At 37.8% G+C, this 22,034-nt stretch overlaps 4 protein-coding genes across 6 annotated transcripts in view; 2 read left to right on the forward strand and 2 right to left on the reverse strand.

Annotated features, from left to right (window-relative positions):
• The first annotated feature begins 143 nt into the window (after window positions 1-143).
• Window positions 144-4,450, forward strand: LOC127943203 (antithrombin-III-like). 2 transcript variants are annotated; one of them, XM_052539442.1, is made up of 8 exons: window positions 144-290; window positions 761-1,121; window positions 1,200-1,415; window positions 1,495-1,632; window positions 3,341-3,559; window positions 3,642-3,816; window positions 4,023-4,087; window positions 4,208-4,450. In XM_052539442.1, the coding sequence occupies exons 2-8, from the start codon at window positions 762-764 to the stop codon at window positions 4,385-4,387; spliced, it is 1,353 nt and encodes a 450-aa protein (XP_052395402.1). In that variant the 5' UTR covers window positions 144-290; window position 761; the 3' UTR covers window positions 4,388-4,450. The 2 variants fall into 2 exon arrangements, with proteins under 2 accessions (XP_052395402.1, XP_052395401.1); XM_052539441.1 differs by having other exon boundaries at window positions 155-290; window positions 708-1,121.
• A 163-nt stretch (window positions 4,451-4,613) lies between these two features.
• Window positions 4,614-12,964, reverse strand: zbtb37 (zinc finger and BTB domain containing 37). 2 transcript variants are annotated; one of them, XM_052539440.1, is made up of 4 exons: window positions 12,434-12,964; window positions 10,024-10,995; window positions 9,520-9,619; window positions 4,614-9,269 (listed from the first exon to the last, which is right to left on the reverse strand). In XM_052539440.1, the coding sequence occupies exons 2-4, from the start codon at window positions 10,965-10,967 to the stop codon at window positions 8,748-8,750; spliced, it is 1,566 nt and encodes a 521-aa protein (XP_052395400.1). In that variant the 5' UTR covers window positions 10,968-10,995; window positions 12,434-12,964; the 3' UTR covers window positions 4,614-8,747. The 2 variants fall into 2 exon arrangements, with proteins under 2 accessions (XP_052395400.1, XP_052395399.1); XM_052539439.1 differs by having other exon boundaries at window positions 10,024-10,998.
• A 1,566-nt stretch (window positions 12,965-14,530) lies between these two features.
• On the reverse strand, window positions 14,531-18,120 carry s1pr1 (sphingosine-1-phosphate receptor 1). Its single transcript, XM_052539443.1, has 2 exons — window positions 17,964-18,120; window positions 14,531-17,036 (listed from the first exon to the last, which is right to left on the reverse strand). The coding sequence occupies exon 2, from the start codon at window positions 16,834-16,836 to the stop codon at window positions 15,748-15,750; it is 1,089 nt and encodes a 362-aa protein (XP_052395403.1). The 5' UTR covers window positions 16,837-17,036; window positions 17,964-18,120; the 3' UTR covers window positions 14,531-15,747.
• A 3,734-nt stretch (window positions 18,121-21,854) lies between these two features.
• Window positions 21,855-22,034, forward strand: part of dph5 (diphthamide biosynthesis 5) — a 30,064-nt gene continuing 29,884 nt past the window's right edge. Inside the window, 1 exon segment of the mRNA XM_052538153.1 lies at window positions 21,855-21,941. Within this exon segment, the coding sequence (XP_052394113.1) occupies window positions 21,855-21,941 (87 nt within the window).

The raw sequence follows: 22,034 nt of genomic DNA on the forward strand, positions 1-22,034 counted from the left end.
AAAAAAAAATAACTGATGATAAACAAAATACTTTCACCTCTTTTTAACATAGTTTTGAACAGATTCCCCATAATCAGTCAAATTTATTTGCTTGTGGCTAACCTAACAAAATTAATCAATAGCACAAAGGTTGTCCTGAGTAAATTTCCTTCTCTAATCATTCCAGTGCTCTTAAGGGCACTGACCTATCCAGAGAAGTGTTTTCTTCACTTTGTTCCTTATTTTAGTACAACATAAACTGGTCTTTAACCCCAAAGCTGGTCTTTAACAAGGAAATACAACATCGTCAGGTATGTGAAAAATGCATTGAATATCCCGATCCAGAAAGAGCAGTTCTGTTGGAACAGTTTGAACGAAGAGTTTTCATGGGGTTAAAATTTTAGTGAAATTTTAACCTCAAATAGACACAATCCTAGTATAAAGTCAATCAACCATTGGTAGTGACATTTAATTCCGATTAAACCTTAATTTGTGACTAGCAGTGTATGATTTAGAAAGTAAAAAATTTATGAAATTTACAGAGCTATGGTCATTTAAACTTGAAATGAAGTAACCACTCTGGATTTTAAAGTAAAAGCTGTTAACTATGGAAACGTTTGCTCTTTGCTAACGGTTTTAAATCTTACGTACTAAAAAATAAATAAAAACTCTTACCAATTCACTACAGAAATTGTATATCATGATTCCATGACTTGTTTGACCACCAGAATTTGCACTGAACTGCTTTTCCTGGGCTGGTTTCCCATTCCATCTTGGGCAGGATGAAGTTGTTGGCAAGTACGTGGGCTTTATGGGTACTCACCCTCTGTTCAGTCCAGGCAGCCAAAGATATCTGCAATGCAAAGCCCAAAGATATACCTTTGGAGCCAATGTGCATCTACCGCAGCCCGGATTCTGAAACACAACCAACTGAAAAACCAGAGAAGAAACCAGCTGGCACCAACCCTCGAGTGTGGGAATTGTCCAAAGCCAACAGCCGCTTCGCCCTCTCGTTTTTCAAGCAGCTTGCCAAGGGAAAGTCCAACGATGAAAACATCTTTCTGTCACCAATAAGTATCTCAACAGCTTTCGCCATGACGAAGCTAGGGGCTTGCAACACCACACTGGAGGAGCTCATGAAAGTAAGGTAAAGTAATTGTAATTCCAAATAAAGAACGATCACTTAGCAGGTCAACAACTTCTCTATTCTTCACATGTAGGTGTTTCAGTTCGATACCATTAAGGAGAAGACCTCAGACCAGGTCCATTACTTCTTCGCCAAGCTGAACTGTCGACTATACAGCAAAAAGCATGAGACAACAAAACTGTTCTCTGCAAACCGTTTGTTTGGAGACAAATCAATACTTTTTAATGAGTCCTACCAGGACATCAGTGAGATGGTTTATGGAGCCAAGTTGCTGCCTCTCGATTTTAAGGTTACATTTGCCATAAGTGTCTAAATGTAGCACATATGATCTTTGACCCTGTACTAAACATTCAAGTTTCATCCTCCAGGGGAAACCGGAGGTTTCAAGGATGACGATAAATGAATGGATAGCCAACAAGACTGAGAACCAAATAAAAGATACCCTGCCAGAAGGCTCAATAGACTCCAACACCATATTGGTCTTGGTGAACACGGTCTACTTCAAAGTAAGTGAGGAGGCAGAGATATTTGTAAATAAGACGCAATTTTTCAGGGTGTCAGCCTTCCAGCAGAGTTTATGCTGCATTCAAGTCCTCCTGGGAAGTTCGTATTTACTAGTTGACAAGTCTAAAATATGACATCGGGTGTGTTCCAGTCAGTTTAGTTGGCACAAGATGGCGGTGTACCTTCTGTTAATAAATTACAAGAAAATACAACAGGGTTTGTTAACTCTGCGTATAGAAAATGAAGAGCAAAGAATTAGCATATGGTGTGTTTTGCATTTTTAATTGTTTAAATATAATTTATGAAACCACTTTAATCTGTATCGCATAAAAACGTATTTGTTATATTGCAATCCCGGCTATCAATTTCACCTTAAAAATAACAGACCATCATCCATCACTCGCATCCATCAAACCATCAATTCTGTCATGTTTCTCATTGACTCGGAAACTCAGAGCTTAAAGAAAATTTAGTTTCCCCCTCGTATTTACAACTTTGTTGTGGCGTATATGTGCATTTAACTCATAAATATGATGTATCCATTAGCTCCAACACCAATTAAACACACCTGCTAATCAAGGTCCAGTAGCGAACTGTGACTCTTAGGGGCTTTTTATACAACACTATTTTCAACTAAAAACAGAAAACTTTTACCTTTTACTTTTAATCAACTTTTACTTTTAATCACTTCATGCTTTAACTGAAGAGCCTTTACAGTGATTTTTCACGCTACATCAAAATGAAATTTATTTTTTGGATCTGCCGGTAACTATTGACAAAATGTAAAGGACAAGACTTTGTTTTATTATCCAAAGCAACAAAATACAAACTTCTATGTCATTATTGTGTACAATTACAACAAATATGCACAAAGTTAGTACATTTAAAGACTTACCACTAATTCTGCCAACTGACTTTTCTTTAAAAGAAAAAAAAAAAAAAAGCTGAACAAAATGGTAGCATCAACGGCAGAAATAAAAAACAATTGGCTAAGGGGCCAAATAGATTTTAACTAACTTACCCATGGAAGATTTACTTAAAGACACGTGTAATTTCTGGGGCTGAAATGCCTCTCAGTTTTCTGGACCAAATTGCTCGTGTGTACATCTTCCTTTTCCAATTAATTCCAAAGTTTCTTTAAAAACTCTTCTTTAAAACCAGTATAAATCGGCAACAATGACCTCCTCAGAAATGTTACTTGGTGCTTCCACCGTCAACAGCTTCATAATAGTGGATCTTGTCATAAATATAAGTGATATCAAATCCCACTGGGGTATGATTGGTAATTTAGCTCTCATTTACAATAAGTCTCTCAATGATTTACTATCATTCGGCCATCTGTAATTTTACAGCTTGACTCCCAATCACAGAGCTGACAGTGTGACCATTCACACAGCCAGTGACTTTTTCGCTGTATGTCGCTAGACTCTGTACTGTGAAGATGCTTGTGGGCGTTCCCTACTGCTGTTGCTCTAATGTTATTGGTAGGCTGCACATCTTGAAATATCTTTAGGAAATGCAATCACAAACAATATATGTTGCTGGTAAAACTAGTCATGTACAGTAGAAGACTTTGACAAATTCTTCAGGGTCACTAGAAACTTCCAGCCAAAATAAGTTGGAGCTAAACTCTGAAAATGGGTCCTCCAGGAGCAGGACTGTCCTCCTCTGACTTGTGAACTCTGCTACTATGTGGTTTTTGTGTTCCAGGGTCAATGGAAACACAGATTTGATAAGGAAAATACCATGAATTCAGACTTTCATGTTAGCGAGACCCATAAGTGTCAAGTGACCATGATGACCCAAGAGCGTAATTTCCAGTATGCCACAATCTATAATGACAAGGTGATGATCCTTGAATTGCCCTACAATGGGGCTGACATCACAATGGTGCTCATATTACCTTTTGAAGGTACAACCCTGTCGGAAGTAAGTCGATTATAAACAATAGATCAAATGTTCTCCTCAAAAATCCTCTCCTCTAGTCCTAACAAAACTGCATCCAATTAAGGTGGTGGAAAACATGAACCTCAAGAAACTTGAAGGTTGGTTACAAGACATGAGAGAGACCACAGTGTCTGTGCAGCTTCCTCGTTTTCGTATCGAGGACAACTTTAGCCTCAAAGAGCAGCTGATGAAAATGGGCCTGGAACATCTTTTCAGTCCAGGAAACGCCAGTCTCCCAGGTACGGAAATAGCTGTTGTTCCAAACAAGTATGACTTCTGTAGAACCTAAAAGCTACTAGGAATGTAGAGCTCAAGTCGTATCGACTACTTCTATGGGAACTTGCCGTGATTACTATGCAGTTTTGCTGTGTGGATTTCCTGTATGGACATCTTGAGTTCTGATGAATCTGTCCAGTAATATTGTCAAAACGTTGTGTTGTGCTAGGGATGGTTGCCGATGGTGGACACAACTTGTACATTTCCAACGCCTACCATAAGGCCTTCCTTGAGGTAAAATACATTCAGTATAATTTGCATTCTCAATCAGCATGTTTTTATGATTAGTCTAACTGCGTACCAAGACTGATTACACAATTTCTTAGCCAGTGGTCTGGTTTTCCAATTTTTCAGGTGAATGAAGACGGTAGCAAGGCTGCTGCCACCACAGCAGTTGTTACTACCGTACGTTCCTTAAGCATCTACGCAAAGGATTTTATTGCGGACCGACCCTTCCTTCTGCTTATCCGCAAATCCAGCATCAATACCTTGATCTTCACCGGCCGAGTTGCAAATCCTTGTGGGAGCAGCTAATATGGATTGGATATGATCCAACATGACGACGACGGTTATTAAACGTCCACCCTTTTAACATGACAGGGCAGCCTTGTTTCTTCATTATTGCTTAAAAATGAACATTAAATTTGTCACAATATATTGTTTTTCCTCAGTTAACCAAGCAAGCACTACAAACAAACACAAGCCGAGAAGCAAAGAGGAATTTAAACAAATGAATAAAAGCAATATGTACAGGCACAGAAAAAGGATAAAACAGGTTTATTTTTTCATATTAGAAATTTGGGTTTAGCAGTATCACACAATCTGGGCTTACATAATTATACATTTAAAGAACAGAATTAAAAATCCTTCACAGTTACACTTAAAGTGCTTTATTTCTATTTAGAAGAATGGATTTGACACATTGCCAGTGAGGAAAAAAACAGTGGTTATTGTGAAAATGGCATTCACATTATTAATCATGATTAATCTTTCTGATTGCTGTACCATTTTAAATGTGAGAAGTCTTAAATTTTAAGTAATCATAATCTCAATTTCAAATACCTTAATCACCTACGAATATCATTTCTAAAATCAAAAAATGTTTAAACATTGACTTTCTCAATAATTATTCTGATTTGCTATTTCAATTAGAGTAATTGACTTCTACGACAATAATGCTCATGTTTTAAAATGTGGACCTTTTTTAACACTAAAATACCTATTATATTTTGTTTTATTTCATGGATATGCAAGATAAAATATTTCCTGAAGTATGATTTAAATTAAAGTGATTAACGTCTCATAAGACACATGGAAAGAACTTTACAGACTATATTGCCTTTTGCAAAATAAAACAACATAGCAAGACAAATTGTAAAAGTCAATTTTTTGGCTTCTATTGGTGCAAATTTAGATGCCAGGAAATGTATTTATGTTTGGCCGCAACAAAAGACAAAGACAACATGCAAATACACTTTAACTCGACGGGTCAGAAGGAAAACAATGTCTTATTTCCTTGTCAAAAGACTCTTTTGAGGTATAAAAATTTGTTTGCTTGCTTTTCAGACAGACTAAGTTATGAAAAATATACGTAGTCTGTTTGCACCCAAGTAAAATGTGTTGCTAGTACAAAATATTTGCTCCAGAGGGACAATACTGAACAAACTCTGAAGTTATGGCTCAGTGTTGTCATTCGGTCTTACCAAAAAACTAGTAAGTAGAGACATGCACTATAACTTTTCACAAGCTAGACTATGAAACAAATGAGGGGAGGTGGGGGGGGGGCGTGTTAATGCAATCACTGAAACAAATTTTATCGCATTTGCCAATATGTATAATTGCTTTATAAGTTCAAGATACAGATTTTTTCTAAATTGAGAAACAACTGGTCATCAGTTTCACAACTTTTAAAAAGATAACGCGTTTGTTATAGTGCATTTTAATTTTGCACCACTTCATCTGAAAGCAATTTCTGAACTGGAATTGGGGTGAAATATTGCTTCAAAAGTAGCTTCATTTGAAACTGCACATTCTGTAACACTGCGTTAAGATTAGACACATTTTGGTTAGAAATGACTTGTTCAGTCAACACCATTAAACTGCAGTAGATGTATTGTCATGCAGAAACATTAAATATTACAGCCTAATATATACACTGCAGCAACACATTTATCCTCCACCATGTTATTTAAAGCTTGAAAACTAATACAAAAGCCAAACATAATATTTGAATGAATAATATTGTTTCAAATAAAAACCATCAATGTTTTCAAGATCAACGCCAGATATGCACAAAGGGAAAACATGCTTAAAGTTATCATAAGCCCTAAAGCCCAAATTAATTATTAAATTTAGACTTTCTAAAATATGCAGTAAGATAACTGGAATGACTGATTATAGATATAGATCCCTTGTTATTAGATTGCAATTAATTCATTCACAGAGAGATAATTTAAGTCACTATCACCTATATATGACAAAACAGGCCCATGCCCCAAACCTAATTGAAACTTAAAAGCAAAGTCCATAAAAAATAACTTTTTTTTTTTGGATATATTATAACATATTAGATTATGATTATGTTTACAGACAAAATCCTTTGCCCTTTTCTAATATCATGAGGTTGCACTGTGACATATAAAAGCAATGTTAACATGCTTTTCTATTTACCTGGGTTCTGTGCTGTACAACAAATGTGAAATTATAACATTTTCAGGATTGTATTTCACTGTGACTACTTCTGAGGCATGAGTATTTACATTGAGAGGAAATGTTCATATGTAGGTTTTTTTTTTCTGCACTTGTGAAATATGTCGACCCAATTTACTCAGAGCTAGAATTCTAAGTAAAAAAAATCTGCTTGGTACAAGCTAACAACAACAAAAAAACAGTAAACAGTGAGTTCCTGATATTTGTAAGAAGTGTTTACCTGTTGACCTGTGTTTACAGATGTGAGTAACGGTAAAAGTTCTGACCTGTGTTGATATTATGTGAGGTGCACAAAATCCCTATTTTAAACATCAGTAGCTGATTTTTATATGCATCAACCCTTTCATAAAAATCAGTCACAACCAAGTGTGATTCACAGCCTTATAAAAATGATAACAGTTTTACTTTCGCTTAAAACGCCTTTGTTTTTGTTGATCATTCTAGAAACTGTCTCTGTATAGTTATTACAAGTATAAATTTGTCTAAATATGCATAAGTGACGCATGTATATAGATATACAAAAATTCTAAAAACAAAACAAAACACATCCCCATCCCATTTTTTAAGTGCCTGATGTAATCTCTTTTTTCCTCTTCACCCTCCAAATCTTAAGGGTTTAAGAACTTCCAGTTTCAGTTGTTTTGGTTACTGAAAGCATCAACTGGAAACATCTGTTCATAAGCCAAGTGTAAAGACACTTGACCCCAAGGTTCAAGTGCCTTCCATCAGATGAAGGGAAATCTTACACTCAAAGTCATTCCGTGGCATTTCGGCGTATCCCAGACATCACAGACATACGGTTTACGTTTTCCTAAACGGCGTAGGCGACCAAGTCCGCATTTTGGTTCGTCTCAGCCTTAGACTCATTTCTTATGTCTTGACACAAAAAAAGGAACAAGGGTACATCCCCTAAGAGACCCCTTACTCCTGGTCAAACACATTCTTATAAACAAAATATTGCCAGACCAGTAAAACAAAAAAGTTGGTGACACTAGCGAATCTCAACGAGTGACGTAAATGTATGAAAAGAAATGAACACTGAACATTAAATTCAGCTGAGTGCATCCACGCATCTGTGTGCGACAGATCAGTATTGCGAAGTAATGTGAGAGAGAGGTAACTGAGCGGTCTATTGTAGCTTATCTGAGGTTGAAGGATTTCCTTGTTTTATATCACTGTATCGCCAACATTCAGCAGCTGAGTTGTTCAGTTTAGAGATGTATGAAGGCATTAATGTGAACTAAACTTGAAATAAATGTGTCACTGCTATACTCTACCAATGTATTTTCACCATGAGTGCCTATATCACAGTATCTCTACCAACTTTAAAAAGTAAAATAATGATGCGAGTTATTCTTGTTATAAACCCAAAGTTCTAGAAAAACAATTTCCTTGTAATGTGAGCAATGTGTTTCGGTTCTATGGCAGGCCGGATCGGCACTTAACACAAAACGGAAAAAATGAATCAAGAATCTGATGTTAGGTCAGACCTGAGGGTCCCTAATAAAAAAACTGAACCCGTTTTCCTAAGCTTGCCATGGCTGGGGAGCGCAAAGTCTAGCCCCAGGTTAATTTATCAAGATTGTCTCAAGGCAAAGTAGCAAAGGACTACGATGTCCTCTCTTTTTACAACTCATCATCTGGCACAAAGAAGTTTGGCAATTTTGACGCAATTTGACCAAATCATTGCTAGAGCTTCTCTTTTAGTTTATCCTGAAAGATCTGTAGTAGTACAAAAATATAAAAATAACATATAAAAGACAGGAAATGAAAAGAAAAAAAACACTGCATCCAGTGGTGTGTGAGGTTGTTGGAGTGTGGCTTGTCTTCATATATTGACGTCCTGTTCAGTTTGCATGGTGAAGGTAGATGTGGTTTAAAGCAGAAATACCATTTATAAATCCCTAGAGAACACTATTCCTACCAAATTGTTCCTTGCATCTTTGTTATCACTGGAAAAAATAGAGGATCTTCGTCCAAGTAGGATGCAGAAGACTTCCCTTTTTTTATCCGTTCCTCATCGACAGCAGCTGAGAGAACCTCCTGCTCACTCAACTCCTTCCAACTTGTAAATTCAGTGTTGATGGTGGGAGACAAGGGACAGAGGGATTTCTCAAGAGAAGGTCCTGTTGGACCCCACTGTCCTGTGTCTCTCTAAACTTGTGACGTTTTTGTTCAAAGCCTTTCAGTCGGGGCCAGTGGTGGATACCGAAGGTTGGACACCTTCTCCGAAGGACGAGCCGCCACCTCCCCCTCCACCATTGCCCTCAGATTCCTCCTGGGAGGGCGACTCATCTTCGTTTTGGCCTCCACGGGAGGTGACCGTGGTAGTCTCGGGTGAGGCACTATGGGACACCTCCTGTGGGGCACAACCTGGATGGTTTTTGCGGAAGTGCTGGTTGAGGATTGCCTGGAACGGGAAGCTCTTGCCGCAGACGTGGCAATGGAAAGGCTTATTTCCTGTGTGCTTACGGATGTGGTATTCGAGTTGGTCCTTGCGGGTGTACTTCTTCCCGCAGATTCGGCAAACGAAGGGGGTAATGCCCATGTGCAGACGCATGTGGCGATCTAAGCTGCCCTTCTGGTTGAAGGACTTGCAGCAGTAAATGCAGGTGAGACGGGGGTTGTAGCGGAACCACCGATCACCTACCTGTTCTCGTAGGTACTCCTCGTATCCCCCCATGTCAAACACAGCTTGTTCCTCTCCCTAGTGAGGGAAATGTGAGAGCTTATGGTTTGTTTTCATGATTCCCATCCCTTTCCCCAATTGAAATGCAATCTACGTTAGGCACACCGGCTGTTCTAAGTATTACACAACTGAAGGCAATTTAAGGTTTCTTATTTGGTCGATAAGGTGTGCTCCACTGATATTCCTTCGGAACTACTTCAACTGTGTTCAGAAATCATAAAAAGTTCAACCAAGGATTCTAAGTGTATAGAGCCAAGTCTTGTCTTACCTGTGAGCTGGGGTGTCTCTGATCGTCAACTCTTCCTGGAGACTCACTCTTGGATCTCTGGTGATCAGCCATCACAACCACACTTCCTGTTGGACTAAACCTGAAAGAAAAACACAGTATAGGTTCAATCTCTTAGAGGACACTTGTCGGCAGGAGAAAATGGGTTATTGGGGTAAATGCATCAGATTTTAAAGCATCACACCTGGACTTTCCAAACCTTATAATCAATAAGAAAGGAAGTTTGCGACTACATCCAGAGAGGAATGGGATACTTATTCAATATGGTTTCATCAAGATCTCATTGGATAATGTAAATGGTTAAAAAGAAGGGGTTGAAAAGTTAGATGGCTTGGGGACATTAGCTGAAATAGAAACTTGTTTTAGAAGAGGAGAAAGGCACTATATTTGGATAAAAGACTAATTCCATCAAATTAACATGAACTTATGAATAAGATTTTAATTCATTTCGACGTTGAAAGTAAACTCATGAAAGACTTTACACACCTCTCAGTTTCACTGAAGCTGCTGGACGGCTGGGAGCTTTTCCCGCCTCTCCCTCCTTCCTGCACCAGTGTGCTACGTCCTGAGGTGTCAATCATCACTGTCGGCCCCTCCTCGGCCCCACTGCCCTCTTCCGCCGAAGCCTGGGTCTCAGCTCCCATCCACTCATCCATCCTTTCCGTCTTAATCCGAAACCCGTCCACCATCCGCACGTTCTCTTCTCCTCCTCTCTCCACCTCAGTCCCCGTCTCGACATACCACTGCCCAGCTCGGTTAATTCGGAGAATGGGCTCTTTCCCAGTTCCCACCTCCTCTGAGCCAATGCCACTGTGCTCCACAATCTGGGGACTCATGGATTCCCCAGGGGGACTGATCTCTCTGACTTCCCTCACATCACGGATGTTGATCACCCCAGTGTTGCCAATCAATCGGGAACTGGTATGTCTGGGACTTAGGGAGCTGGACCCACCTAACCCGGTCCCACCTCTTCCTGAGTCAACGGTTTGGTTGGCAGTCCTGTGAACCCCTTTCCCGATCTCCCCTTCCACATCTGACAGACTGATTTTAAAGTGGATTCCCTCTAAAATCTGGGTGCACCGATCAATAATGTGCTGCATTTGAAGGAAGCTGGCAGCCGTCAGGTAGCTGATGATATCAGCGAGCTGCAAGCACAAGCGTCCCGTGTAGCAGAAGGAAAGTAGCTGCTCGAACACGGTTGGGTTGCGGATTACTGATATGGACACGGTGCTCATCTCGCTCAGTGACATGTGATCCCTGAAGTAGGGTGAGCTGGCGGCGAGGACCACCTTGTGGGCACGAAAACTGTGGCCCTGAACATTGACCACAATGTCACACAGACGGCCCTGTATTCGCAACTGGTTCAGATGCGACAGGACGGAGTTGCTGAAGTCCGGAATATCAAGTTGGATGCTTCCTGCTCGTTCCATGCGGACTGCCTATTGCTGCTTTTCAAAGCTGCTGATAAAAATAAAAAATAAAAAAGTTTAGAACTGTTACAGTGGGACTTTCTGAGAATGTCAGAATTTAAAATCATGCAACACCAGCATTATTAACAAACAATGTTAAATGTATTCTTAAAAAATCCAAACAGTTCCTCCTATCCCAACTTTAAACACTGAGACAACAATAATTAAACCACTCGTAGACCGATTCCCACAGAAAGTGTAAACATTGTCTCTCTGTGGTGTGACTTTAGGGTGTGACCAATGGCAGAGTGTTCGAAAACCTTAGCTGTTCTCCAATTTATTGCGTCTCTACTTAGTGTTCACTGCACCCTGGCCTACACACTCAACAGGAGATATTTGTAGAAGTTCACTTCACCTGACAAAATTTGTTTTTATTGAAAACTCAAGACACACTGTCACAGACACCACCAGAGTCAGGTAGGAATTTTTGAAATAAATATACATTACCATACTTTAAAATATATAAATGTATAGAACAACTCCATGCTGTATTTATATATAATATTATATATTTAAATAAACACACCTAGTTTAGTAATAAACAACTGATGTTTAAAATGAAAATGTGATGTTTTTTTGCAATTCACATCTCACTTTACACGCTCAAAAACAGTATAAAAAGCACTTTTTATGTGCTTTTTTGTTCATCAGCCTGAATAAAAATGCATCCCATTTTTTTTGCCACATTTTTCTGTTCAAAATCCCATTCTATTAGAGTATGTACTGAATTCGATAAATAATTGACTAGTGGGACCAGTGTTCTTGGTACCTATAGCGCTTACATTTGGAAAGAGCCACACGGCTCATCATTTTTATCTTTATTTGTCAGCTTTTCTGAATCTGACAGCTCCTCAGCTTAATAAGTCTTATGGGACAGGCACGTTTCCTGATTGCAAAACTCACAATGTCAGTAGATGCAAATTTGGGCACAACGTACATTCAACATTCTATATAGTAGGGAAGTGACATATATGAGGTGTTACAAAATGCCTTGTGGGTAAATAACCCCCTTTCCACTTCCTGTAAAGTCATATGCCAATGTACACTCATTCCCTAAGCAGTTTGCAGTGCAAATCTTACATTTTTCTTAGTGGCCAAATGTCGTATGTGATTGTGCAATTTTAACATACCCATGTTTTGCAAAAGTTACACACTTCATTTATGAGAACTGACACTGTTGTTTGTGACACTTAACATTGCAATGTAACAAAGCTACAGATTTAAATGTTGGGTAATTAAATGAATGGGTTAACAGCAGCAATTACAAACAACCTGTTTAATTACAAGCTTGATTCACGAACACTTAATTCATTACAAACATTAAGGATAACATTAAATTACGTAATTCCATAGTAGCATTGCAACAATAACGATGCAATGTAAGAAAGTTAGATTTGTAGTGAGATGCACATTTTTTTTTACCTCACCTTTTTAATAACAGGCACCAAACACGCTCCACTATATTTTTCGGCACACTTGCACTTCTTTATGGCTACAAACCACAGCTGTTAGAGAGCAAAGTTGCCATTTTTTTCATTGCATAGGTCAGTAGGATTGAGTCGCAGTGCTACTTGGTCTCTCTCAGTTTTTGACATAGTATCGGCCGACGGCGTGGCACCTCAGCTCGGTTCCAGTAACACACTGCAGCGCGGTGATGCGATGAAGCCTACCCGAAAAACACGCACACACCCCGGTGCAGAGCAGGCAGGGAGGTGCCTTACCCCAGTCCACGCCAAATCTATATTAAACAAATACAACGCCAAATACGATTTTCCTTTTTCGACAGCCTGTTCTGGGTGATTTGGCTTTGAATCCTCCCCATTTCACGACCACTCTTTAACGTTATACTTATCGTCAGGTATTCTGCTGTCGCTTTCGGTTCCTCCGCCGCTCTCATATTCCCCCATGTATAACATGAGCCAATGTACAGAAAACAGCATTCTGGGAAATGTAGTTCTGTCCAACTACAGCCATAGCAACCAAAAATGTAGAAATTCCACGACAGGGACTCGCGCTCCCATGATCCTTTGCTTTACCACCGGTGTGTAAGTGGGTAAAAAGAGTTCGTTTGCATTTTTTGGTGACACTTCATATATTTTATGTGTGAGGGAATTTAAAAAAAGGTATTAACTTACCGTTTTAAAATTTTACATTAATGTTCCGTTTTATGAATAAATTAAAAAATGTAAAATAAACTATCTTTGCAGGGCAATGCAGGTTCATTTCATGACATCAATAAAACTAATCCCAACGAACCCATGAAAAACAATTATTTGCATTGTATTTTGAGAATGAAGCCTTTACCGTTTTAAAGTTGTATTGTACTGCATGTTGTAGCCTAGTAACATTTTCATGGAATGCTTTGGTTCTCTGAAAAAAGAAAGAAAGAAAGAAAGAAAGAAAGAAAGAAAGAAAATTAGGCTATAGCATTCACCACTGAGCTAAAGCAACAATTTTTTTTCCACAATTTAACTTGTTACAATAATTTCTGTCATTTCTACATTTGAGTTTATGAACTCCAGAGTTTTAATTTCGAATATCAAGAGTTTCAAATAAAATTCCTTTATCAGTAAACAAATCATAAGGGGTAGGCTGCAGTAAGGTTTTTTTTTTTTACAGCAATAATACTGAATAATTAAGAATAAGTATAATAATTATAATTTAAGGGAAAAAATTATGCCGCACTCGGCGCACCAAATTCCTTATTTGTGTGTCTGTAAACTAAATGGGTTGTTAATTCATTACATATTCATAAATCTTTTTGAATCAGCATCTAGATTTTAGATTTAAATATATATTTTGGATGTATAAAGGAAAGTATGCACTGGGTAATTACACACACACACACACGAAGCAAATTAACAGTATCACGAAGTAGTATCATGAAACTGAATATGTCAGAAATTCACCCATTTTAATGTAAATGTGGATTATCAGTGTAAATATGTACATGCAAGCATATTTAAAAAAAATTGCGAGTGGATAATAATAATTATTTCTAAACATCTTAAAATCGAATAAAGAAGCAATTTTATCAGTTGTCCAGTAAGTGGCGCTCTTTGCTCATATATGAGAATTGCATGCTACTCTGAATTATATTTACATTATATCTTAATGTCCTTTGTGCTCTTCGTGAATGATTAAATTGCCTTATAATTTAATTGCATCTATATAACCATATTATTTAATTGTAATTCTATTTACAGCTACAATATTCTTCAATCTAGTCTTGAATTATTCTAAATGTACAAATTAATTATGGATAAATTATTATTTCTTTTGATAACAAATTATATTGTCACCATAAAAATTTGAGTTTAATAATTACTGAAATAATTACCATTAAAAATAAGATGAATTTTAAGTATGTCTCTCTTTTCTCTAATGACAGCAGCACTTGAGCAGATGGTTTTTGAATCTTAAACTTCAATGAAAAAACATTACTTTTTTACAGAATTAATTCTTAGGTTTTAATTTTGACATTTTCAATATGGTCTCTAAATTCTGAAATACTAAGCAAAACATTTCAATATAATGTTTTATTAAATCAAATCACAACTTTGATTCCTTTTTCTTCAACAATATTTATTAACAACTAAAAGAATAGAAACACATGGACTAGATGTTACAATGTGCAACTCTGAACAGGGATTCAACTGGCTCATGATTTGATTGTATGTATGAGGATCAGAAAAATACAAGCGTGTACATTAATTCTGTTGTAATGTGACAGGCCAACAGAAAATTCACATAGACATTAATCTTAATTTCCCCAGATATTTCTATCCCATCGAATTAACTTCGTTAGAGTTAAGCCATGCAACCCATCAAAGACAAAACTACCCCTGATGGGCGGCAGAGCAGATCAATGTGCACGAGCTATGAAACACAGCATACTTTTAAAGTAAAATAATAAAATATATTTACAATTAATTAACACAACACTTAGTTCCATCCCTCCATGTTTCAAATTAATTGGAACTGTTTCAAGATAAATTAATATTGACAGCTAATGTACATGCAACACTCTTCTACAACAACAGTTTATTTGTTGAAAGTTGAAGAAAAACTACAGAGCCCCGCACATTACAAGTAAGAAAAAATAAATAAATCGTGCGCACAATTTATAAATCGAGTGAATGAAACAGTAAATCAAGGGAACGCAATAGTAATCGTGTGCACGTTTTAGTACACCGAGGGAATGAATTAGTAAATCATGCACACGATTTAGCCTAATATTTTTTCCTGCATGCCATGTGCGGGGCTCCGTAACAAACAAATGCATTTACAAAATACATTCTGGATCAGGGGCACAATAGCATCCTAATACCATAGTGTTAACTCAAAGAAAGACAAGTACCTCTTGACGGCATATCTTCAATTTAATTCCAAAAATGTAGTACAAACAACCACAACAAGCTAGTATTTCTCATATCAATCCATTTTAGACCGAGTCAGTAATGCCTATGGTGGTTCTCAAGGAGCAATTCCCTGGAAAGTGCTTGTCTACAGGTATCCATTTGACAGGGATAAAAAAAAACTCGGAATAATGGTTGGTTAAGTGCTTCCCTAAGTTGCAAAAACATTCTGGCGATCTGTCAGGAATAGCAGAAGACGAAGTCTTTAATGTAAGCGCAATCCTGGTTTCTCCCAGCCTTCTGCTACCGTTTAGGGATCACAAACAACGAGGACGCCACACAAACACACACACTCAAGACGGAAATGTCCACAAAAAGTCCCTTTAAGAAGAAGAGGTGATGTTCCCAGAAGACACTACGGTTTCCCTGGGCGAGTATTCGGGCTCGTCCTTATTGGGGTGGGAGGAGTTGTCCGACTTGCTCCTGCTGAACTCGGCGCCCATGATGGGCCTGGAGAACTTTCCCGCCGCTTGGTCGCAGACGCCGCAGTTGAGCATCTTGATGAAGGCCCGGCGCATCTCGTTGCTGGTCAGGGTGTAGATCAGAGGGTTCATGGCGGAGTTGAGCACGGCCAGCGCGAGGAACCACTCGGCCTTGTAGAGGATCGGGCAAGTGCGGATCTGGCAGGCCACATCGAGGAGAAGCAGGATGAAGAGCGGCGCCCAACACGCGATGAAGCAGCTCAACACGATGATGACGGTCTTCAAGAGGGCCATGGACTTCTCCGAACTCTTGTTGCTGCAGCGGCCATTGGAGACCTTGCGGAAGACCAGCTTGCGGCTCCGCGTGCGCACCAGGGCGTAGATGCGGGCGTACAGGACGACAATGGCCATGAGGATGACGCTGAACACGGTGGTGCAGAAGAGGATGTAGGTCTTGTGGTAGAGTGGCAAAACTGTGGAGCAGTTGTTCATCCTCTCGATGCAGTTCCATCCCATGATCGGTAAACCGCCCAAGATGGCAGCGATGAACCACACAGTGCTGATGAGCATGAAGACGCGGCACGTCTTACCATTGTTGTGGAGCTTCATCTTCAGCATGGTCAGGTGTCGCTCGATAGCAATGGCCAAGAGACTGAACACCGAAGCAGCCAGAGCCACAAACATACTCCCTTCCCTGAAGAACCACTGCGTCGGGGTCAACCTGTACGTGTTGGCTCCCGAAAGCAAGATGTTCGCCGTGTATACCACCCCGGCCAGCAAGTCTGACAGGGCCAAGTTCCCGATGAAGTAGTACATGGGCTTGTGGAACTTCTTGGTCCTCCAGATGGTAAGGAGAACCAGAACGTTTTCCAGGATTATAAAGCAGCACACGATGATGAACACGACAGAGTCCGCTCTTAGTCCCGGGTCTTTGTCGACCTTGCGGAATTTCCCAGTGAAGTTGTAGTGTCTGGCGATTAGGTCATCCATGGTTCAAACTGGCTTGGTTGGTTTTAAATCCAACGCGCAGCCCACCAAAGGCCACAGAGGGGTGCTGCTGGACCTGGGAAGCTGGGTATCCAGTTCTCCTCTTAGTATGATGTCATTTAAGATAGGGTTCTCAAGTCAGGTAAAAATCCTTAGAGAGGGCGAATGTGGTCCACAAATCCAAGAACTGCATCATGAAAACGCTAGAAGAAATACATAGCCGTACATTAGAACTGCATATTGGTAAAACACCACATTATTATTTCTATGTCATTATGGTAAACGCACAAACACAGATTCATTGTAAACAAGTTTAATAAAAAAAAAATAAAAAAAAGTGACAAAACATATTGAAAACCAAAATCTATAAACGAGTATGTTAAATATATGTAATAATCCAAAGCGAAACATAGCCTACATGAAATCGTCTGGTTAAAAAAGTTACAGACCAAACAGAACACAAAAAAAATACGATAAATAATAATAAAAATAAAAAACCCGCTAAAGTTATTCAAATTTCGAATATTTGCTACTGGAATTTTCGGTGTTTTTTTTTTCCTTAATACGAATCTAATCAATGTCAAATTCAGACAATTACATCTATTTCTAAAAAAAAAAAAAAATAACAATCTACACAATACCGATTAAGCTTAGGCTACTTTTAATTTACTTTGTTTAAATATTTATGTTTTGTTATATATATATATATATATATATATATATATATATATATATATATATATATATATATATATATATTAAATAATGATAATTGTTGAAGCCAAAAAACAAACAACACAACACATGGATAGAACTGCGACAAATAATGGCGCTAACTCATACCTGTCAAATGTTAAATAGGCTATTTGTTATTTGAATGTTCAATGTCGTTTTGTGAATACTAATTTCATCACTGTCAAATTAATAGAACATGACAATAGATGCTGTCATATTCGTTTTTCAGTCGTTTTTGCGATTAAACTGCTCTGTTACAATTTAAGATCATATTTATAAGCTATTCGATACATTACGAACTTTACTTGTAAAACTTAATAAGTTTAACTGACGGTTAAGATCGCAGTCGCTAAACATTCAGAAAGTTCAAGGCGGACAAGAAGAGTTTTTCTTACCTGTAAACTGCAGACCAAACGTCTTGACCGTTTAATCCTGTAATATTGATGCAAAATGGCCAGATATCAGAGGTGCAGTATTTATCGCATCGCTGGAGTCTCTTGTGGAGGCTCTGACTGTAGAGACCGGAGAGCCGACCCCCCCTCCACAGTTCAGCCCACAGCTCCAGGGCCCTCCCCTTCCCTCAATCTCATTAGCCTCTTATTATTCCACAGCATCCCAAACTCTTCAAAATATAACGAAACAATATGCTGGAAACAGACTGGCATCAGTGCAGACACTGCGATAATAATGAATTGCACAAAATAATAACCTTTAAACATAGGCTACATTTAAATATATATATATATATAATAAAAAAATGGATATTGCCTCTGGATTTCCAAAAATATCAGTTAATTAAAATTTTAACAACCTTAACAATTATGAAATATATTATATATTTGTGTATTTTCTAAATTAATAAATTGTGTGAGTGTGTGTAATTAATCATTAATTAATGATAATTAATCAGTAATTATTACTAATTATAGTTACAGTTAATGTATATACATATATATATATATATATATATATATATATATATATATATATATATATATATATATATATATACACACACACTTATATAAAATTAACTAACTATAATTAGAAAAATTATATATATATATATATATATATATATATATATATATATATATATATATATATATATATATATATATATATATATATATATATATATATATATTTTTTATATATATATATACACACACACAATTATATGCACACACAAACACACACACACACACACACACAATATTTATAATTCATATTTATAACTATTAATAACTACAAGTAATATAAATATAACAACAATCAATTTAACAACAGTACAACCATTAAATATGGAGGTTAAAAATGAATAAATATATAGGCATGTGAGTCAGTATATATATATATATATATATATATATATATATATATATATATATATATATATATATATATATATATATATATATATATATATATATATATATATATTAATAATAATAATAGTTACTATTTTGATTATTGTTTGTTAAATATATTAAATCTGTATAAGTAAATGAATCATTATTTATAGTTCATTATAGTAGCAGATCTGATTTGTATTATGTCAAATCACAAACCCCATATCCCGTGTTCTTTTGTCTCTTCCTATGGGAATGTCCCAGCTGTGAACAGCCTCACCCCAAACACCACGAGCAGAACCGGGTGGGCTGGCCGAGCATGACGGCTCATCTACCCCCCATTTGCCCCAATTTCAGCTCAGCATTAATCACATGTGCTGCCTGGTCTGTTCAGGTCTACTGCTTCCAGTGGCCTCTAAAGCCCTAGTGCAGATCCAGTGGCCTGCGCCTCCCGGAGCAAAGGACTATTGTGAGGGAAGTGCTTTGATGTATGAGGGACTTACACCTCCAAAGGAATATCTTCATAGGTTGGATTAGTTCAGTTAGGAGTGTTTTGCATCTTGTGATACATTTGTTTGTTTTGAATATAGTGACCTCAAATAGTATTAAGCCACACTTAAGTCATTGTTCATCCATCCAGTCATAAAACTCTCAGATAACCCCTTCTTTCACGGCAGTTGGTCAGATGTGTGGCAGGCTAAACTGAGGTTGCAAAAATAAAACACAAGAGGTTCTGATCACTCTGCATGATCACCTTCATTTGAGACAAACAGACTACAATATTATATTTATTAAGATGAGGCTGTTTACCTTTACAGTACTCACCACCATCATGTCTACGTGTTTGGGGTTACCAGGTAGTTCTAGGGGTAATGCATGGCAGTTGCCAGGGTGTTTTAGGTGGTTGTCATTGTGTTTCTATGTGTTCAGTCAGAGAAACTTGAAGACACATTCTCAAGAGCGATTGTTCTTGTTAAAGTGGCTTCTACAAAGATCAGATCGAGAGGTCAAGGTTGTAAAGGGGTCAAAGGTCACACACCCGGGCTGCTGTGAGAATCCCTGCAGCTGTATATATTTCAGGGGGCGGCTAGGGGGTGGGAAGAGGACAAAGTTCTTCAGCACGTAGTATGAAAGAATTTCCCCTACAGCTGCAGTTCACATTTCATCACAAAGCTTTAAAATGTTTGCCAAACTGATGATTGGTGGAGCCATGTGCAAGTATGAATCTTTGAGGCAACACCTAATTTTCCTTAAAATAAGTTAATTATTTAAATAAAAATAAAACATGTACATTTGTAACAGTTTGTATAAATTATTACAACAACAACAGACATTTAAATAATATTATAATGAATACATTTATTATTTCTAATACATTTATTAAATACATTTATTATACATTTTAAATTATTTTTAATAAATCTATTTATTTTTAATAATATATAATATTTGATTCAATTAATTTCTTTAAAAATATTTTATTAAAACAAACATTATTTAAACATTTAAGATTTTTATTATTATTATTATTCTGATAATTAATTCATTTAAATAAGTCAAGATTCAACACAGTTGGTTGTCTTGAATATTAAATCCAGATCATTTCTTTGAATCCAGATGTAGGCCACTTGCAGAGCAGTCCCTAAAGCCTTTTAAAAAGTATAAAGATCTGGTGCCCCTTCAGGCATGAGGTAATAAAAATGGCTGTAACTTGTAGTCACCACATTAAATTGACCTCATAAAGCAATCCCGGGGAATATGATCTCAGCAAACAACAAACAAAAACTAATGCATTGAAGAGCTACAGCTAGCCAACACACACACGTGCTGCGCAGCTATTTTAACAAGGCTGTCCAGGGGTTTAAGCAGGCTGACATGATCTAGCTTGACAAATGTGGGGAAAGTGACTGAAAAAGAAATATATTGGTCTAGAAAGAAGGACAGAGAGAGCAGCAAAGCTATACTCGGTTTTTGAGGTCACGCTGCCCGCCAGAAACACGGCACAAATATCTCCTCTTTCAGTTAAGATGTATTTGTTTGAAATGCTAGATAGGAAAATTAAACGGCTCTGCAAACACCAGATCAGCAACAGGTCTGAACCATGAATGTATGGGAGGCTGTTTGAGAGGAACCACTGATCTTTAATATAGAACTGGATTGCTCATGAAGTCATGAAAGTGAAGCCGCTGCGCCGCCATATTGGAAATCCCTAGTGTGCATAAACATTCTATTGAATTAATAGGAAATTGTATGATTTTAATGAGAAAACATCACATAACAAGTCAGCATTTTATAAATCTGTTTCACATGTACGCGTAAGAGTCTCACAAGTACGCGCAAGTGTCTCACATGCACGCGCAAGTTTCTCACATGTATGAGCAAGTGTCTCACATATACATCACATGTACATGCAAGTGTCTCAAATGCACGCGCAAGTGTCTCACATGTACGTCACATGTACGAACAAGTGTTTCACATTTTACGCACAAGTGTCTCACGTGTACATCACATGTACAAGCAAGTGTTTCACATGTACGTCACATGTACAAGCAAGTGTTTCACAAGTACTCGCAAGTGTCTCACATTTTACACACAAGTGTCGCACATGTACATCACATGTACGAGCAAGTGTTTCACATGTACGCACAAGTGTCTCACATGCACAGGCAAGGGTCTCACATGTACGTCACATGTACGAGCAAGTGTTTCACAAGTACTCGCAAGTGTCTCACATTTTACACACAAGTGTCGCACATGTACATCACATGTACGAGCAAGTGTTTCACATGTACGCACAAGTGTCTCACATGCACAGGCAAGGGTCTCACATGTACGTCACATGTACGAACAAGTGTTTCACAAGTACGCGCAAGTGTCTCACATGTACGTCACATGTACGCACAAGTGTCTCACATGCATGTGCAAGTGTCTCACATGTACGTCACATGTACGCACAAGTGTCTCACATGTACGCACAAGTGTCTCACATGTACGCGCAAGTGTCTCAAATGTACGTCACATGTACGAGCAAGTGTTTCACAAGTACTCGCAAGTGTCTCACATTTTACGCACAATTGTCTCACATGTACATCACATGTACGAGCAAGTGTTTCA

The sequence above is a fragment of the Carassius gibelio genome, chromosome A22 (assembly GCF_023724105.1).
Source record: "Carassius gibelio isolate Cgi1373 ecotype wild population from Czech Republic chromosome A22, carGib1.2-hapl.c, whole genome shotgun sequence".
Taxonomy (NCBI): domain Eukaryota; kingdom Metazoa; phylum Chordata; class Actinopteri; order Cypriniformes; family Cyprinidae; genus Carassius; species Carassius gibelio.